Here is an 18077-nt window from a genome sequence, read left to right on the forward strand (position 1 = left end):
TGAAGCTCAGACCCACACACTAAAGCAGCACAGAATCTGAAAAATAGAAAAGCTGAAACCTGGGGCATCGGCCTCAGCTGTGTCCATAGCATATAAGCATATCCCTCAGTCATTTGTATGATTGGCAAGCAACTGCTATCCTTGTGTTTAAAAAACCATATTATTCCCTTTTCCTCTGTAGGAATTTTCACCTTGTCCAAGCTTCGGTCAAGTAATTTCTTATGGTACATACAGGCAGATAACATTGAAGGGTATGAGGAGGATTATACTTCTTATGAGCAGTTTTGGCTTCTAAAAGGTGGCTAATGCTTTTCTGGAATGCGTGTTACAAAACACTGGCTAAAACAAAAGATAGAATGGAAATATCTGAAGCAGAAATTCTGCTCCTCTTGTGTTTCATGAAAATGTAAAGCAATCAGCCTGAAGCTTCAGGTTTTCCATTGAAACTTCTCTCTTGCAAAATCATTATTAAATGTGCACAATTCCATCCAAATCTTACTGGAAAAAGAAGAAATTAAATAGGCAGAACAAATCCTTTCATCGGTCATAGATGCTTATAAGAGGCTCTTAATGTCAGGTCTAGAAGTGTGTGAAACATAATAGCATCAGTTTGTGAGAGCGTCTTTTTACTTTCTATTGTTGCTCAATTTAAAAAAAAATTCAAAATCCATTTCAAATAAATTCTAAAGTAAAAACCCATAAATTTATATCTGTGTGGCAGGATTTTGAATATTTCCCTCAAACATTAAAGGTATTCACATATTTTCTGCCTCTAGTTGATTGACCTAGATTTGTTTAAGTCTCAGTACATGAGGGGAGGTTTTTGGACTCCTTGTCTTGAGGTCCAGGCTGAGAATCTGGGGAACCAGGTGTGCCATTATTTTTTGTATGTTTAATGTGTATCCAGAACTGGGTTTTGTGAAAAAATGCTCTTTTTGAGTCAAAATGGAGATGCCAGGTGAGCATTTTAAATCAGCTAGCGGCCTTAAATGGAGAGGAGGTTTAGATTAGATGTTGTTAAGAAATTCTTTACTCTGAGGGTGGGAAGACCCTGGCACACTTTGCCCAGAGCAGCAAAATGTGCCAGGGTAAAGATTAATGGAGTAAAAGGTCACCAGGAAGAGCATCTGTTACATGAGGAAGTCAGTTATTCTCTATATAGCTATGGATCATTCAGGCCATAAAATAAACCTGGCTTATTCAAACTGAGTTCTTATATTAGGATTGATTTGAACAGGGGAAAAAAAAAAAAAAAGGCAAGTAGTGTTTTGGTGATGAGGAGGTCTAGGTAGAGAGCTCCTGCCAAAGACAAGGCTTGCTTTATTCACTCATTTTCATTAATTTAGTTTCTATTTTCAAGTACTTTAACCAGTTAGTGTCTAAACTTCACCTTGATGAGGTTTTATGTATAAATATAACCCATCTTCTGTTAAAGGCTGTTATCATATTTAACATATCCCAGAATGTTCTCAGAAATGATGGAAATAATTTGATGCCTAAGAAGCTTGCCTTGTGCAGTGCTACTTCTGTTTGTTCTTTTTTGAGAGTATAGTTTTGCTTTAGAACTTGTATATTACCTTCGAAAATATGTTTGTCTTCTTGATGCAGAGTCCAAACAGGCTGGTACCATTTAATTTATAATGTTAAAGTCCAAATTTGCCCCCCTATTTTCTCATCACTTTCATTTTTTTTTGGTGGCTGAGACCTCTTAGTTATTTTCTTTGGTCTTAGCTGATTGCTCTTGATGTATTAATTTCACCATCTCTTCTTTTTCCATCTTTCATGATTTGTCTTAAACCTACAGACACAAAGTATGGAATTAACATTAAGCCAACCATTCATCACCTCAGATACTTTCTTGGCACTGGTTTTCCCTCTTCTCCCTATTTTGCTTGGCTTGTCTGTTTTGTTTCCATTCTCTCTGGGTTGCCCCAGAGCCTTTCTGTGTTGAGTGCTTTTAGGAAACAAGTTGTATAACTTTATCTGATACCTGTGAATGGCACCTTCTCAGTGAGCAGCTTCTTTGTCTCATTTCTGGCCAGAGTTCCATCTCTTCTTTTTAGTCACCCACTTGGCTCAGCCTCCTACAGTCACAAAGGCTGAGACCAACTGGGTAAATTCAGATAGGCATTAATTAAAGTTCTGTCTTGGTTTTGCATTACAGAAGTGATGTTTTAGGGGAGGCTGTTGGTAGTTTTCTCTGTTTCTGACAAGAAGAACTAATTAGTGATGGCTTTGAGAGTTGATAGTCTGTTGAACTACTAAGAAGCTGTACATGCTCTTGTGTAAAACAAGTGTTAAACATAAAAAAATCGTGTTAGCGAACCGAAACTACTACAAGTTCTTAAAAGCAATACAGATATTCCTCTTCTTTGTGTATCATATGTCTCCAGAAGGGAAATTTTGCTCCCCTTTGGCCCATACTTTAACTCTTGGGATGTGTAACTTGTCAGAGTTTCCAGGCTCTTTTCCTGCTAGAAGTAGTGGTGTATGTGTCCTAGGGAAACTCTGGCGTGCGTTTGGTTTCTGTGGTGATGATACTGAGAGTTTTTATTCACTGCTCCAGCTTCAGACAGAGTGTTAACAATTGTCTGTATCACAAAATGCCAACACCAAAATGTCTTGGTGTTTTTCTTACTGTCTCTTCAAAGCATTAATGGTTCTTTAAAGTTAGGTCTGTTAAACATATTTATGTAACAAATGTTGTTGGCTTCTTAGTGAAAAAGACAGAACAAGTTATTTTTAGCAGGTAAGCCAGTTCAGTTTCCCAATAACTGTTTCTAACTAATTATGAGTAAGGAAGAGTTCATGAGACAGGGAAAGCAAACTTGAAAGCTATAAATAGGGACACGTGGGAAGACAGTTGAGAATTGCTTCTCAATTCTGTTCATGGTAATCAGAAAGAGTGGGAAATGGCTGTCTTGCTTTGTTATTCAAAGAAAGAGGTGTGCAAATTTGCATCATTTCCAAATGTTGGAAGACTGATGATCTGAAGTTTTGACATTAATGCTGATTTGGAGTACTTCAGATTTTCAGCTGAAACCCATCTAATTTCTTCCTGTAGCTTCTCAGCACATTCAAGGAAACTTTTCCAAATCCAATAGAAATTTGATAGATTTGGAACTGGGAGCAAAATCTTATGCTGATTTTTCCTTTCACTATTACCATATCTTACTTCTAGCACTCATAATTCTTACGTTTTACAGGCTAATATACTTTTAAATGCAGTTTTTTACTTTTCCTTGCTGTTTAAGTGTGACTATATCTTTTTAAAATTGCTGAGTTGCATTCTTCTGTCACTCTATTACTCAGATTTATCTTTTAGTCTGTTTTCTTAATCTCCAGTTTATGCAGATCTTTTGTTTTCTTAATGATTATATTATCAATGTGGAATAATCCTTTTAGCTCCTAGCTCCTTATATTGATTTTGTTTATACAGAAAAAAATGTAATTAATTTTACTCTCTGCTTAAGAAATTTGAGCTCCCACTGAATATACCTGGATAAGGCTAGAAAATGATCTGTTCAGGAAAAAGAAAATACAGAATTGTGTGGGTAATTACACATGTGTTCTTTCCATACAGCATAAAACTATCTGGCTTATTGGAATAATTCCAAGTTATTATTTTAGATCAGTTTTCATAAACTGTATAAATGAACTGAATGACCAAGCAAGCTAATGGTCAATGCAAAATTGAGATAAATACTGATGAAAACTGAATTTTCTCACTAAAAAATGCAAATCTGTCATTGCTGTTAAGAGAACATCTGCCTTTTAAGTTGTGGTTAAGAAACATCACACCACCAAAGCACACCTGAACAAGAGAATGATTATCATTCAGCAACTCTTGCTTTTTTGAGTGGTGTTTTCCTCTGAAGACACAAGTCAGCAAATAACTGCTGCTTGACAATTCTCCCTTAACAGGCTCCTTATTGTGAAATAGCCTTTCACTGATAAGGTAATTCCAAAGGAAAGTTTAATTAAATTCTTCCTGCCTTTGCCAGCTCTAGTAGTTACCACTGAAGTGAATGAGTTTTTATCTGCCTCTTCTCAAATGCTGTGACTCAGGATAATGGTTGCCAATACTCATCAATGTATTGAAGGGATCTGTCAGTGGCATTTTCCTTCAGAGTGCAACTTCTGTAATTTATAGCTCAATAGATGCGTTAGAATGTGTAGAAAAATGTAGAAAGAACCCACTTGTTGTAACAATACTCAAATATTTTACTTTTTATTTTTTCTCTTTTCTGGTTTTCTTTTAGGGTCAACTTCCCTCTACGAATAAAGGCTCTTCCAAAGGAAACTATGCTGACAATAAAACTGCTGGGAGTAAACAGTGCCTCTAAAAATACAGAAGTGCTTGCTTGGACATGCTGCCCATTGTATGCAAAAGAGTAAGTTAGGGTTTGTATGACCTTAAGAAAAGACCATTCTTGAATAGTGCTGGAGAATACAACCTGGGAGAAATATAAAAAGACAAAATTACTCATTTCAGGACCTCCTGTAATAAGACTGAGAGGGTCACTCACAGCAAACTGCTTTGGATGTGCCAGTAAGAGCCATATCCACACGTGTCTTTCCTCCCTTCCTTTCCTCCTTTCCTTTTCTCTCCCTCTCTCTTTTTCCCTCCTTTCCTTCCCTTCACACTTTCCCTATTCTTTCCCTCTTTCACTCCCACCTTTTCTAGTTTTATGTGACTCTTTAACACTTACTTCTTCACAATGGTTGTTTTTTGGGGTTTTTTTTCTGTTTTCACACACTTTCATTCTGCTGAAATTGGGACAGTTAGTGCTGACCACAATGAGCACTTTTTACTCTCCGCACCACTTTAGAAGCTTTCTTCTCTTTTCTAACCACTTCTTTCTGCACAGTACACAATGTAACAGTGGTTTAAAGGTGCTTGTAGTTTGAATGCCTCTGCAGTGAAGTACAAATACCCAAGGTAAATGTTCTGCAGTGCTCTAAATATGTTTCAGTAGCACTGAGACACCTGAATTTAGACTGAGTCTTTGCAGTGTTAGGAATTTTTTATTTGGGCTCCACAGCCCTGCAATACCCTCAGTGCAATAGAGGGATATGTTCAAGCCCCCCAAATTTCTACATTAGCGTCAACCTCTAAGCTGTAGCTCTTTCCTTATCTTGAGACATCTTGATCTACTTCTCTACATGGTGGCAATCACCATTCAAAACAAAATAAAACAAAAAATCTGACTGCATGCATTAATTTGCTAAATTTGATAGACCTTGTGTTTCCTTGAGCTTTTAATCTGAGAGGTGTAGGAAATGATTTGGACTGGGATAGATGCTTTTTCCATCTTTTCAGAGAAAATTCAAGGTTACTCTGCTCTTTTGTGACCTAAGTGTGTAGAGCACTTAGCTTGAAGGAAGGAAAGAAGCATGAATCAAATCTCTGCTGCAAGGATTGCTGGGGCAATTTATTAAATTACTTTTCTTTCATAGTTAGCCTTAAGAAGGGCACTTCACTCTTCCATAGTGTATGCATTTATAAAGAAAGCATGAAATGTGTTTAAGACATGATAATTTAGTGAGGGAACACTTACCCCATTTACCTCCAAAGGTTCCTATACAATAATTCTGTTCTTGAGGACCTCAATTAACAATTGTCTGTATCACAAAATGCATATCTTGGTGGTTTTATTCTGGAGGTTTTGTTCTGGTTTTGTTCTGGAGGTTTTCTTCTTTTCCAGCATTCAAGTCCAAAAGGAATGACTTTTGGAAGGCCTGAAAGTCCTCAGCTCCCTGTGAGGTATATTTTTTCATGTATGCCATCAGAGGAAGCACATTGGTTTTTGTTAGGTAGATGCCCACACCACCCTGATGGTTTGAAAATTTTGACTGCAAAATGTCTCTGTTCTTTCCTGGAACACACAATCAGCACAGTGAAGGAGATAGAGGGCCACTTTCCTTTCATTTGCTGTGTAATTGGAGAGATCACTGCTGAAGTGACCCTTCAAAGCAGAAATCAAGGTTGAGTTGTTGCAGGAATGATTTAGGAATAGCATGTTCAACACCCCCTAATCTGATAGCTGTGTCATTTGCAATTACAGTAATTGCTACCACAAAGAAGCCTAAATGCCTTTTTCTCCTTTGGCCAACCACAGCTTCATAGGATTATTCATTCTCTGTGATTTCAATTGACAAACTGGTCTGAAAATGAGAATTGCCCTGAAAATCCCCTAGCTTCTGGAATGCAACTAAACTTTCCAGACTTATTTCAGTAGAGTATTTCTGAACTTGTAAGTATGTACCAAGAAAAGATTTGTACTTCCAGTGTCATGCTAATATGTCAAGAGCACCTTGCATTACTGCAAAGATTATGGTATTAGGGTTTTTAAATAACAAACTCTGTGAATATGTGTAAAGAGATTAAAAGAAATCTGACCAGAAAATCTTTGACAAAACATTTCTAGCTTGGAAAATAACACTTTCTCAAAATAAAACTTTCCTCGGAGGTGAATTTGAGTTCTAAAAAAGTCTTAACATTCTTATGTCTAGAATTTAATTTATTGGGGAAAGGACAGAAATAAGCTCTTTGAAGAAGCCAGCTGCCCTGAGGTATTTGCCTGGGTCATCAAACATCCTGGTTCTAATCCTTGTCCCACTTGGTCTCTTCCCAGGGTCAGTGAAGATAAGGACAGTGTGGTTCTTCTTTTTCTATTCAGATGCTTAATAAAAAGAAAAAAAAAAGATTGTTTTGTTAAACATTGGAAAAACAAAATAAATGTCAAATATGTTTTTTTAAAATACTGTTCCTCATTTCTGTCCTGTTATATCATTGTCTGATTAAAACCACAGAAATTCTATTCAAAGTTATTTGGCTTATATTAAAGAGAGAAGGACAAAAATTCAGTTTTGTATTACTTAGAATCTGGATCTATTAGGGTAAAAGAACAGTAATTTAAAAGTCTCTGAATTTGCTCCTCTTTGTAAATTTTATATCTAATTTCTCTTTCCAAATAATTATTTTCATTTTATGGTGGTGTCCCTTCTTTGTATCTTAATACTTTATATTTAATTTGAACTGAAGATTAAAAAACATGAACTTAACATGTATACAAATTCTTTTAATTTGTTTCAAGAGGTTTGAAGTTTCTCATGCCTTTGAACACGACCATGTTGAAGTCTCTTGACAGATCCAAGCAGTTATTTGCTGAGAGTTTACCACTCCCATTCTCCTCTAAAAATACTAATCAGATTGGATGAGAAATATATATATATATATATATTTATAATTGAACACGACCATGTTGAAGTCTCTTGACAGATCCAAGCAGTTATTTGCTGAGAGTTTACCACTCCCATTCTCCTCTAAAAATACTAATCAGATTGGATGAGAAATATATATATATATATATATTTATAAAGAAACAAATCCAGCTCTTTATTTAAAGCATAGTACTTATATTTTATGCTGCAATCTCTACCTGGTCCATTTTGAAGCCACACAATACCTAAAAACATCCTCAAGAATTTTGGCCAGCTTTAGGGTTTTTGTTGCAGCTAAAGACTTGTCAGTGAACAGATGTTTAGCAAATTTGCTTAATATACATTATTTCCTGAATTCTAGTGTTATCTTACACTCTTGTCACGGTTTTCTTGCAGTGTGCAGATTTATAACATGATTAGCTGCTGGATACACACTGTAGTCTTAGCCAAATGTGTTGGGATTCCTGCTTATCAAACTGACTTCCTGGAAGTATTCTCCAAGCATTGCCTAAATGGAGTTGTTTATTCTAAAATCATTGCCTGTAAGGCAATTTTGTGATTTTATATTTTTGGAACAAAAATTACGAAGCAATCAGGAACATAAATGCAAAAATTTTTTTGAAGTCTGGAATAATTTTGTACTCAATGTAATTATAACTTACAAGTTTATCCTACAAATTTAGGGAAGTTATTTAAACCAGAAACTGTGGGGATGGAGGTTGTAGCCCCTATAAATGTCTGCAGTACATTTAGCATTAATGTGAAATTGTCTCTAGTTTGAAGTTTCTATAACTCTGTAGTATTTGTAATTTTAATAATGGAGTTATTTCACAGTATCATTCCAATGCAGAATTAAGACTGCTTGAGTCATAAGATATGGAAAAGGGTGTTTTGTATATTTTCGCAGCTTTGCATTTCCTTTCAATTTAACCTCAACTCTCAACTTCTGAGACTTATAATGTCAGGTTTGGGAACACTTACATTATTTTGACACAGTACTTTGTCCTATTTTCCCATTTTATTCAGCCTAAGCAGTAACCCTCCTCTAATGTTATGTACACTTTTGAATGAACACAGGGATAATGAGTGTAGCTGCCTGCTTGCCCAGTAGGTGAGCCATCATATCTGCTTTTCTCAGCCTTGTCAGAGAGTTGACTTCAGACAGCAGCCCTAAATCAGTGCCAGTAGAGCCTTTGATGTTGCATCTGTATCAAGAAGTCTCAGTAGATGCTAGAGGCAGTTCAAAAAGGGTTTGGAAGCCTTTTGTGTGCCAGCCTTCCATTCCTTCACATCAGAAACTGTTACTCTCTTGGGCTGAACAGTTTAGTGATTCAGAACTGATGAACAAACCAGAAATCCATCATTTCGGGGCAGTTGAGGAGTTGCAATGTCCCCCACAGTTCCCCCACGTTGTTCTGGCTTCACTGACTCTACCACAATTTATTTTGGTATTTCTGAATCGGACAAAGCAAGCAGCAAAACTTTCCTCTTGTGGGGAAAGTCTGCCATGCAACTTCAGGGCATAAGGTTGACTTTATCAACTTAGGATAACTTGAGCTGCCTTTAAATAGCAGTGTCATTTTCTGTAGCAAGATGGGAAGGTTATTTTAGCTCCAATAATAAACAAGAGAAGGGAATCTATGTAATTCCAAAATGAATAAATGGCAGTAGGCACAGAGCAGGATGTTCACTTTCTGATCTGCTTGATAGTGAAGTTGTTACATGAAAGCCATTTTCTGCATCTGTGATCATTCTAGGTGTCTTTAAAAGGTCATTGCCCTCCCCTCAGGGATGGTAGGTGGATTAGGGAGTGACCTTCCTGAGCTCATCAGCAGAACCAAGTTGCAGAGGGAAGAATCTGTCTGTTCACTAAAGGATATGGTTATCATGCTTATGATGATAATTCTTTCATTTTCTGAATTGATCCTGCACTCTCACCTGCTTCTTTTTCTAAAAATAATGATGCATCTTTTCCCTGTTTCATTCATCTACTTGGCCCCCGTTTTTGTTCCATTTCTGTGTCCAAAAGCTGATTTTTCTGAGGAACATTGAATGTGCTGGTAACACCCCAAAGTTGGCTGGGTGTGCTGGTTTGGGCTGGGGTAGAATTAATTTTCTTCCCAGTGGCTGGTATGGAGCTGTGTTTTGGATTTATGCTGAGCACAGGGTTGATAACGTAGGGATGGTTTTGGTACTGAGCAGGGCTTGCACACAGCCAAGGCCTTTTCTGCTTTTCATGTTGCCCCACTGGCAAGGAAGTTGGGGCTGGCTGGGAGGGGACATGGCCAGGACAGGTGACCCCAACTGACCAGAGGGACATTCCAGACCATGGGACATCATTCTCAGGGTATAAAGTGAGGGGGATAAAGGAGAAAGAGCAGAGACATTTGGAGAGGTGGTTTTGTTTTCCCAAGTCACTGTTACCTGGGCTGGGGCCCTGCTCTTCTGGAGGTGGCTGAGCACCTGCCTGCCCTTGGGAGGAAGTGAATTCCTTGCTTTGCTTTGCTTTTTTTGCATGACTTTTGCTTTCCTATTAAATTTTCTTTATCTCTGAGAAGCCCATCTGCTTTCAACAATTCTTAGTCTTCCTGGACAGTCTTTAGCCACATCTATTTTAGGTGTAAATTAGTTGAAATAATGGGCTTAAGAAAGGTCTCAAACATATCTACAGCACCTCTGAGGTCTATACTGCTTCTTCTATTTGTCTACACAGGTTTCCCAGGAAAAAAATCCACTGAATGTATTCTTTTTTAAAGGCCCCCATAGTTTTAGAGCACAATATGAAAGTGATTAGCAGTAATGAGAGCTCAAAAGGGTAATTTAGTCTTCATGTTCATTTATTCTCAGCTACTCCTCTCCCTTCTAACAAAAGTGCCAATTAGTTCAAATTATGATGTAAATCTTTGTCAACAAAGGATTAGTTGAAGAGATGCAACTCATTTATTAAAGGTCATCTGAGTACACATCACAGGAAAACCTCTTTGAATCACCATTGATCACTTCCTCATTCACATCAATTACCTAAATGAGAGAGACTTCATATCACACAATTGCTTACTTCCAAGTATCTTGTTCATATCACAGCTCTTTTTCTGCCTCCATTCCCTTGCAAATCCACCTACAGCTGCAAAAAACTTCAGAAAATAACTTTAATCCTCCTGAGCTCTGTTCTCAAAAAAATTAAAGTAAAATGTCTGTGCTAACTACAGAAACAGCTCAAGAAGTGGAAAAGAAAAATTAGTCCTGAATTAGGTTTATACTCATTTATGTTGACTGTAACAGTCACTTTGTGGGAGTTTCTTCAATCTTCTTCAGATGACTTTAAGGAATTTATTTCAATTTGCAATTCAAAAGGTACTTTCTTTACAGCAATGTTGCAAACTCATGCTGGGATCAAATAGTCCATCTGGTGTCTCTTGTACCTCTAACATCTTCCTCCCAGGTGAAGGGTGGGCGTTCAGACCTCATTTACCTGGCTGGCTCTTTCTGCTGCAGTATCTAGTGATTCTCTCAGTTGTTTTGACTGAGCAGTGTTTAAAAAGATCTTAATAAAAATTATTTGTCAGTAAAATAAGAGGTGCTGAACATAATCAAATTTCCAACCGCACTACTCATTAAGATATAGACAAATTAAGGGATAAGCCCAGTGAGTGATATCTTCCTTTATTCAGGTACTGCAATATAAATTTGAGTTGGTTTGTTATGCTTAGGATTTACACCCAAACTTCCTGATTTTATTCAAGTTCTCTAGAGTGGATTGTGCTGCCAAATCAGGCTGGGTTTCTTATCTGCTGGCCACATGCATGCCTGTTTTACTGATAAGACTTTCTTGTGGGTGTAGTGCTAAGACTGGTACTTCAGACCATAACCTTTCATCTGTCCAAAAACTCCATGTGGCACATGTGGTACAAACTATCCCACTCAAACTCCTTTCAGCTCTTTATAGACTCTCATATCGTACTTCCCCCTCCCTGCCACCCACACATGAAATCAGCAAGGATCCCTTATGGATGCAGTAGGATAGCCATGAGTTTCTTCTTTTTGTGGAATAAATATGCTGCCCTCCACCTTTTACAGTGTATCGATGCTTCACAGTTTTTACCATATTTTCCCTCAAAATTAAATCTTGGGACAGAAATATTGTATTATCCTTATTTTTACACCTGGCTTAAAGGGCCACACAAGAAGCCAGTGGTAAAGTGCAGAGCTGACTCAGAATGTCTTGGCAGAGGGATTTTTTTCATGAACCCCGCAAGTGCAGAGATGCTGCCACTAGGATGCAACCTCTGCTGTGGCATTCACATTCTCTGAAAAAATTCCTTTGCCCAGGATTTTTCTCCTGGGAAGATGAGAAGCCTCAGAGAAAAGGGAAACAATTCTTATCTCATTTGCTTCTCCTGTGTTGTACTCACATGTGGAATGTGTTTGGAGATTGTTTACCCACAGGTGATTGTTTCATTGGATTCTGCTGTGAGTTGTTTTGACTCTTTGGCCAATCAGGGTCAAGCTGTGTCAGACTCTGGAAAGAGTCAGGAGTTTTCATTGTTATCTTTTAGCATTCTGTAAGTATTCTTTCTGTATTCTTTAGTATAGTATAGTATTCTTTAATATAATATAGTATACTAAAGTAATAAATTAGCGTTCTGTTAAGATCGAGTCAGATGCATCATTCCTGCAAATACAATACTGGCTGAGGCCAGATTTGTATTATTCACATAAAGATAAAGGGTTTGCTCTCCTTTTGCTTGTCCTTTGAGCTCTACAATTCCATGTCTTCAGTGGGATGTCAGTGATTACCAGTGCACTGTTTCTCCCTGTGTTTCCTGCAGGAGGCTGATCCATGGAACGGTGCTCCTCAGCCTGGCACCGTGCAGCACACTCCCCACAGCAGTGATCACCCCGGGCATCTGCAGCACTGGGACACCAACCTCAGCCACCCTGCAGGTGAGGAAGCCAGAAAGGAAAGCTTGTTTTCTAGCAAAGTGCAAGGAAAAGGGGTGTTCCCACAGCTCATCCAGACCACCCAAACTCAAAATCCAATTTCCATTACAGCCGCTCAAAGAATTACATCAGGTCTGCACAGTGGTTTTGTCACCTTTCCAGGCTGAGTTAGCAACTGGGTATTTCAAGGACAAAACCAATTGTTTTCTGTATTTAAAAATGCTAATGTCTGTTAGCAAATGAAATGTAAAAGCAGGTAATACAGATAAATGAGCCTGGCCTAAAAATAACCTTGTTTTAACAGACAAGTAAATGGAGATTTTCCAGGCTGAGGAGTTCAGTCAAAAGACTATGCCTTAAAATAGCTCCCCCTATTAATAATTCAGGGAAGTCGAGACAGTAAATGGCTATTAATTTTTATATTAATTTATATCTACTGAAAGACATGAAATAGGATTTCTCATTCTGCCCCCCCTCATTTTCAGTTATTCCCAGCCATATAGCAGTATCGCAATTTGCGAACATGCTGGAAATGTTGTAAATATATATTTTTATAGAAAATCTAGGCTTGGGTTGGAAGAGACCTTAAAGATCATCCAGTTTTCTGAGGGAGTGTTTTACAGGGAACAAATTTGTTAACTTTTAGAAAAGTGATGCATATCAAATATTTACATTAAAAATTAGATAGAGATAAGACGTTTTGGTGTGCATTAATAGACCAAAGTTGGATGCAAATTGAGTTGAATTTTGAAGAATAATCTGAATTTTCAGATAAGTCTACTCAGATTATTATGTACCTCAAGCTTTGTAGTTTTGGTTGAACATTTGCTTTCTCTGTACCTTAAAAAATATTATTCTTAATTTCTGACAGGCATACGTAAGAATGGAAAATTGCTAGATGCTGTACAATATATTTATAAATCGAACATCCAGAAGAGAAATAAGGAATCTGATTTCCATCTCTTGCAGTGACAAGCTGCACATCAGAAATGGCCTTACTTTTCAATAAACAAAATAAACCTACATTAATGAAAGGTTTCCATTTGAGAATCATCTTATTAAAAAAAAAAAAAAGAAAGAAGGCAAAAAGTAAGAACTTGCTTCAGTTTTGACCTTATGCAGTTCTAGTAAGATTGTAATATGGTGGCTGAAATTTTCCCAGGAAAGTTAGGTTCCACTGATTTCTGTGGATGGAATTTATCACCAAAACTTTCAAATAACATATTACATACAGTGAGCATCCTCAAATAATTACCCTCCCCTCTTTTTGTCATACTTTGTATACTCCCGGTATAAATCCAAGATATCATTTATTGACACATGTATTTGGAGATTACACATTGCTAAAAGCCTTCTCTTTCTTTTTTCTCTTTGTGTTTTTTTAAATAAAGATTGACTTCCCAGAAGCTGATTTGGAGTTCATTAAACCTGAACCTGAAGAAAGAAGAGGTGATCTTGTAGAGCCAACCCAAGAGTGCCTGAAGCACATTGCAAGACTTTCACAGAGGCACTCTCTCTTGCTGTAAGTTGTTCCCACCTCACCCTGCTGGTTCTTGCTGAGCTGTACCTACTCTATCAATCACAATTAAATGTATCCAATTTGTTAAAAACAAAATTTTCCTCTGAAGGAGCCTAGCTTGGCTGATTTGAGAAGTAACACCTCTAAATGAAAGAATAGATCACAGCAAGGCTTAATAAGGCCCTGGAGGTGGCAGTGTATTTTATCAGTTTAGAAAAGGATTGTTTTTCCCTTTCTATTACTATATCTTTTCATGTCTTTAAGGCAAGAAACTAATTTTTCATTCAAAACATAAGATTTTCAGGTAATGCAGTGCATCTGTATCAGTACTAGCAAGAACACCTTTAGGTCCTATGGAAATCAGCCTCCTTTATTTATTAAACACTCCAACTTCAGATGGAGCTGTGAAATGGCCTTTGAAAAAACCTCTTTCAGGTTATAAGCAAGGAAAGAAGTATGGAAAGTTCAGCTTCCACAGAAGGTGGATAAAGACACAGTGGTACAAAACACACTCCAAACTGAGGTAGATTAGTATGCTCTGTTACATGAGTGTTGTACTACCAATTAGGATTATGTACTGCATAAAGTAATTTTGGGTGTAATCAGAGTGGAATTTGGAACACAGGTGCTCACAGAGAGCCATTATACTAATGGCAGTTAATTGTGTGAATTAATCCTCCATCAAAGGTCAAAAGGTGCATTAGTTCTGCAATAACTAAACAACTTAATTCAGCACTCTCAGTGGGATATGATCTGTCTGTTAAGAAGATTTTTCTGTGCTGATTTCTATGTTGGTGGTTTGGGGGTTTTTAAAATTAATTTATTTTTAAAAAGTGTTGTGTTTTATGTTTAACTCAACTTTTACAAAGACAGACAAAATGTAAAATTATTTTTATTAACCAGGGGATCTGTGATTTGAAGTTTCGTTATTCTGTTTTAAAATGTGAATGGGATGTCAGTATTTTATTATGAAGAGCCACAGTGGCAGTGAAATTTCCACCTGCAAAATATGCTTTAGAATGATTTAGGGAACTTCAAACCCACTGCCTGTGACCTCTGTTACCATGGCAAAAATATAGTTTGGTAAGAAGGAATAAGATCATTAAGGAATTAGCAAAGTACAAAGTAATTTGTCAAAGGGGACAGCTCATGCACTTTCTCTGCTGCTTAAAACCTTGATGTCCATTTTGTTGAGAATGCTGCATGGTTCTTGTCTTCAGGAAGGACACAGTAGATGTGGAAGGTGTGCAGAGAGGGGCAGCAAATATTATGAAAGGACTTAAGCTTCTCTTTGACCAAGAGAAGCTAAAAAGGCTGAGACTATCGCTTGGAGAGAAGACTAGAGAATGTCTGTGTATGTACAATTAAATTTTGTAAAATCATGATGGTGATAGAAAAGGTAAATGCCTCATCAAATCCTACAGTATTTGAACTTAGGGACATTCAATGAAATGAATGGGAAATCAATTCCCAACAAATGGAATTAAGTGCTTCTTTAGACGGTCAGTGGTGAGCTTTTAAAGTCTGTCACAAAGCTGTGAAGGCAGATGACAACATCACCACATTTGTGAAGGCTAAACACAAATTCATGGATAAGAGGTTCATGGATAGGTTTCACAAAGGACCAGCAAAGGGTCCATCCTGTAACATCCCTAATACAGCAATTTTGGGTTCTGTGGGAATATGAAGGGAAGAAACCACTGAAAGGCACCACTTTGGAGTTTAGGCTGTGCTAAATTCAGATCCTTGGAGGAAAGGCAGTGGTAATCCTGTGTTTTCCCATAGTTTCCATAGTTTGTTGTTTTCTGTTCTCCTGTTTTACAGGCAAAGCTGGTCTAGTAAATGAATCATCAGGGGAAGGGTAACATATCTGGGGTTTGAATGAAGCAATTCCATTTTTTGGTACTTTGTTATTCCAGAGGATCTGTCAGCCTGTAAATTTTGTTGTATCTGTATCAGAGGAATTCTTTTAACCTTTCTCATTCACGAAATACTTTCTCTTAAAAAAATTGTAGCATGTTTGTATCCCAACACATAATTGCCATGATATCTGAAGATTTCTTCTTTTCTTTTTTACCATATGTCAAGAAAAAGAGAGGAGTCTAGGCAGCTTTTTTAGTGGCAGTATCACTCTGTGATGATGCTTCAGGCTTACAAGCCTCAAATATGACTTTGAAATGAGTAGGTGTCTGTGTCAGAGCATACAAGAAACCTTTCTCAGTCTGTCAGGATCCTTCTGTTCATTCTACTGCAAGCAGAGGGAATAGCTGAATGGACAGAGAACTCTTAAACCAGTGGTAGAAAAGGAAGAAACAGTGGTTAAAACCAGACAGCTGCATGCTTGTTGAATCCAACAGTGTTATAATTCCAACACTGCCACAAAACTGACAGCACAGACAGCCGGATTCTGTTCCTCCTCTCTGCAGGGTCATGATCTAAGTCTGCTGCTGGAATAGATGCAAATACAATATGTATTTTTATATATAGTCTCTAAAAATTGATTGTCCCTGTAGCTGTGCTTAGTCTATCCAGTAGCTGGACCCAGCTCTCCCTGCTCTCTCCAGCTGCTGACACCCTCAGCATAAAATAAACACACAAAACACATAAAAACCCTCAAGGTCCACAGCTACACCAAGCTGGTTGCTGGTGCTTGGGCCTCTTCCTGGTACATGGATGTGTGTCTGTCCCAGATATGTGCTCCTCCCAGCAGCTCAGGTCCTTGTCTTTCTGGTAGGTGGCTCAGACCACTGGTCCCTGTGGCCAGCTCTTCCAATCTCATCCAGTCTCCCAGATGTTGATTAATGAAGGTGTTTTTGAGTGGGAATGAAGGAAATGAATGTACCCACGTGGCTCTTGTACTCCTCACAGCCCCTGACTCTGATCTTTGGCATCACCAAGCCAGACCAGAGAGAGCCAAGAGGAGAGATCGTGAGTTTCTGCCAGCTGCTTTGGCTGACCTGCGAACATTTCAGATGTGAGCTTCTGATTCCTTTTAGGATTACTGTGTTTGAAATACGAGCCCCAGAAAACTCTGCATCTGAGATTAAGGCTGCTCTTTGAGCCTGATGCAGCCTGCTTGCACAGTGTGTCCCAGTGAAGGGATGGCAGACTGGTTTGAAGCCAGGATCATGCCAGTCTGGTGTCTTACATCTTCATTTTCTTCATTCATTATTTTCCTTCTACCTTTCCTTCTCTCTCTTCCAGCTTCCCTTTTCTTTTTGGCCACTTGCCTGGAAAGGATCTAGTTTGCTTATCAGTGGTCACAAAAATCCTGTAATGAGGTGGGATTAGATCTACTTCCAGCTGGCTGAATAGTGGAAGAGGTTTTTTCCTAGTCTGTCCATGGAAGAGAAACTGTAAAGTGAAAATCAGTGCTGGGGGACAGAAATTCTCATTTGCTATTTTTGCTGCTCTCTCCTCTTTTTGCCTTTTGTCTTGTTCTCCTTTAGTACTGAAAGTGAACAAAAAAAGCAGATGAGAAGCATTTAAACCCATTTTTTGCTCTTGCTTCCTCCCAACAAAAAAGTAAAAACACCAGCTAACAAAGCCTTCAGAGAAGCTGTTTTCTTCATTTAGTTAAAGGGATTAATCAAATCCTAAACAGAAAACTACTGAATTATTTAGGTTCTAAGGTATTTTGGTCTTATTCATGTTAAGCAGAAGGCTATATATTTTAATATATACCTCACATGGAGGGAAATTTAGATACACCTAAATAGATAGGTGTACCTATTTAGAGACACCTAAATAGATACACCACCTAAAAAACCATAAACTTAACTTTTATCAAAAAAGAGGTTTAAATAGCATCTTAACCCTACTGAGACAAAGAAATGCCCTCATTTGCTTAACAATCTACAGATCCTATATGTATGCAAAATATTGTTACCATCTTAAATGTCTTATTAAATGTTTATTTAAACTTTGTTTCAACTAAGAAACTTAAAACTTAAGACACTCCTGCCCCACCCACCCTTCATTTCATCTCTGATCTTTAAAGCATGCAAAGAGAAAATGGCATTGCCTCTGAGTAAGGTCAGAGGGAGAAATCTGTTATTTAGAAAACATGATACAAGGATTGATTTCTTATCACCCTTTGCAAGCTCAGTAGAAGCTTTAGCTCCTTCAACCTGAACAACAGACTGTCTAGTTTGGAGGATGCTGTTTGAAAGCTGAAATCTCTGCTTAAAGTTAGCATTTGAAAGAGGTCCTTTAGCTGAGCTGTCCTGCAGAATGTCATCCAAATGCAAAAGATAACCAGACAGGCAATGAAGTTTTAGGCCTGCTTTTATCTCTTTTTCTCTGTGTGACTTTTTCACATGATCACAAAGGCATCTATCCATTGTCACAGAAGACATGCTATGAATTCTGGAGTTGTTTCTTGAAGTCA

At 37.8% G+C, this 18077-nt stretch overlaps 1 protein-coding gene across 1 annotated transcript in view; it reads left to right on the forward strand.

The window, feature by feature from the left end:
• The window catches only part of PIK3C2G (phosphatidylinositol-4-phosphate 3-kinase catalytic subunit type 2 gamma), a 191272-nt gene that overhangs the window by 49635 nt on the left and 123560 nt on the right, over window positions 1-18077 (forward strand). Inside the window, exons 12-14 of the mRNA XM_014308778.2 lie at window positions 4263-4394; window positions 12057-12171; window positions 13560-13690. Of these exons, the coding sequence (XP_014164253.1) occupies window positions 4263-4394; window positions 12057-12171; window positions 13560-13690 (378 nt within the window). The remainder of the gene's footprint in view (window positions 1-4262; window positions 4395-12056; window positions 12172-13559; window positions 13691-18077) is intronic.

This window comes from Geospiza fortis, unplaced genomic scaffold (assembly GCF_000277835.1).
Source record: "Geospiza fortis unplaced genomic scaffold, GeoFor_1.0 scaffold13, whole genome shotgun sequence".
In the NCBI taxonomy this organism is placed as follows: domain Eukaryota; kingdom Metazoa; phylum Chordata; class Aves; order Passeriformes; family Thraupidae; genus Geospiza; species Geospiza fortis.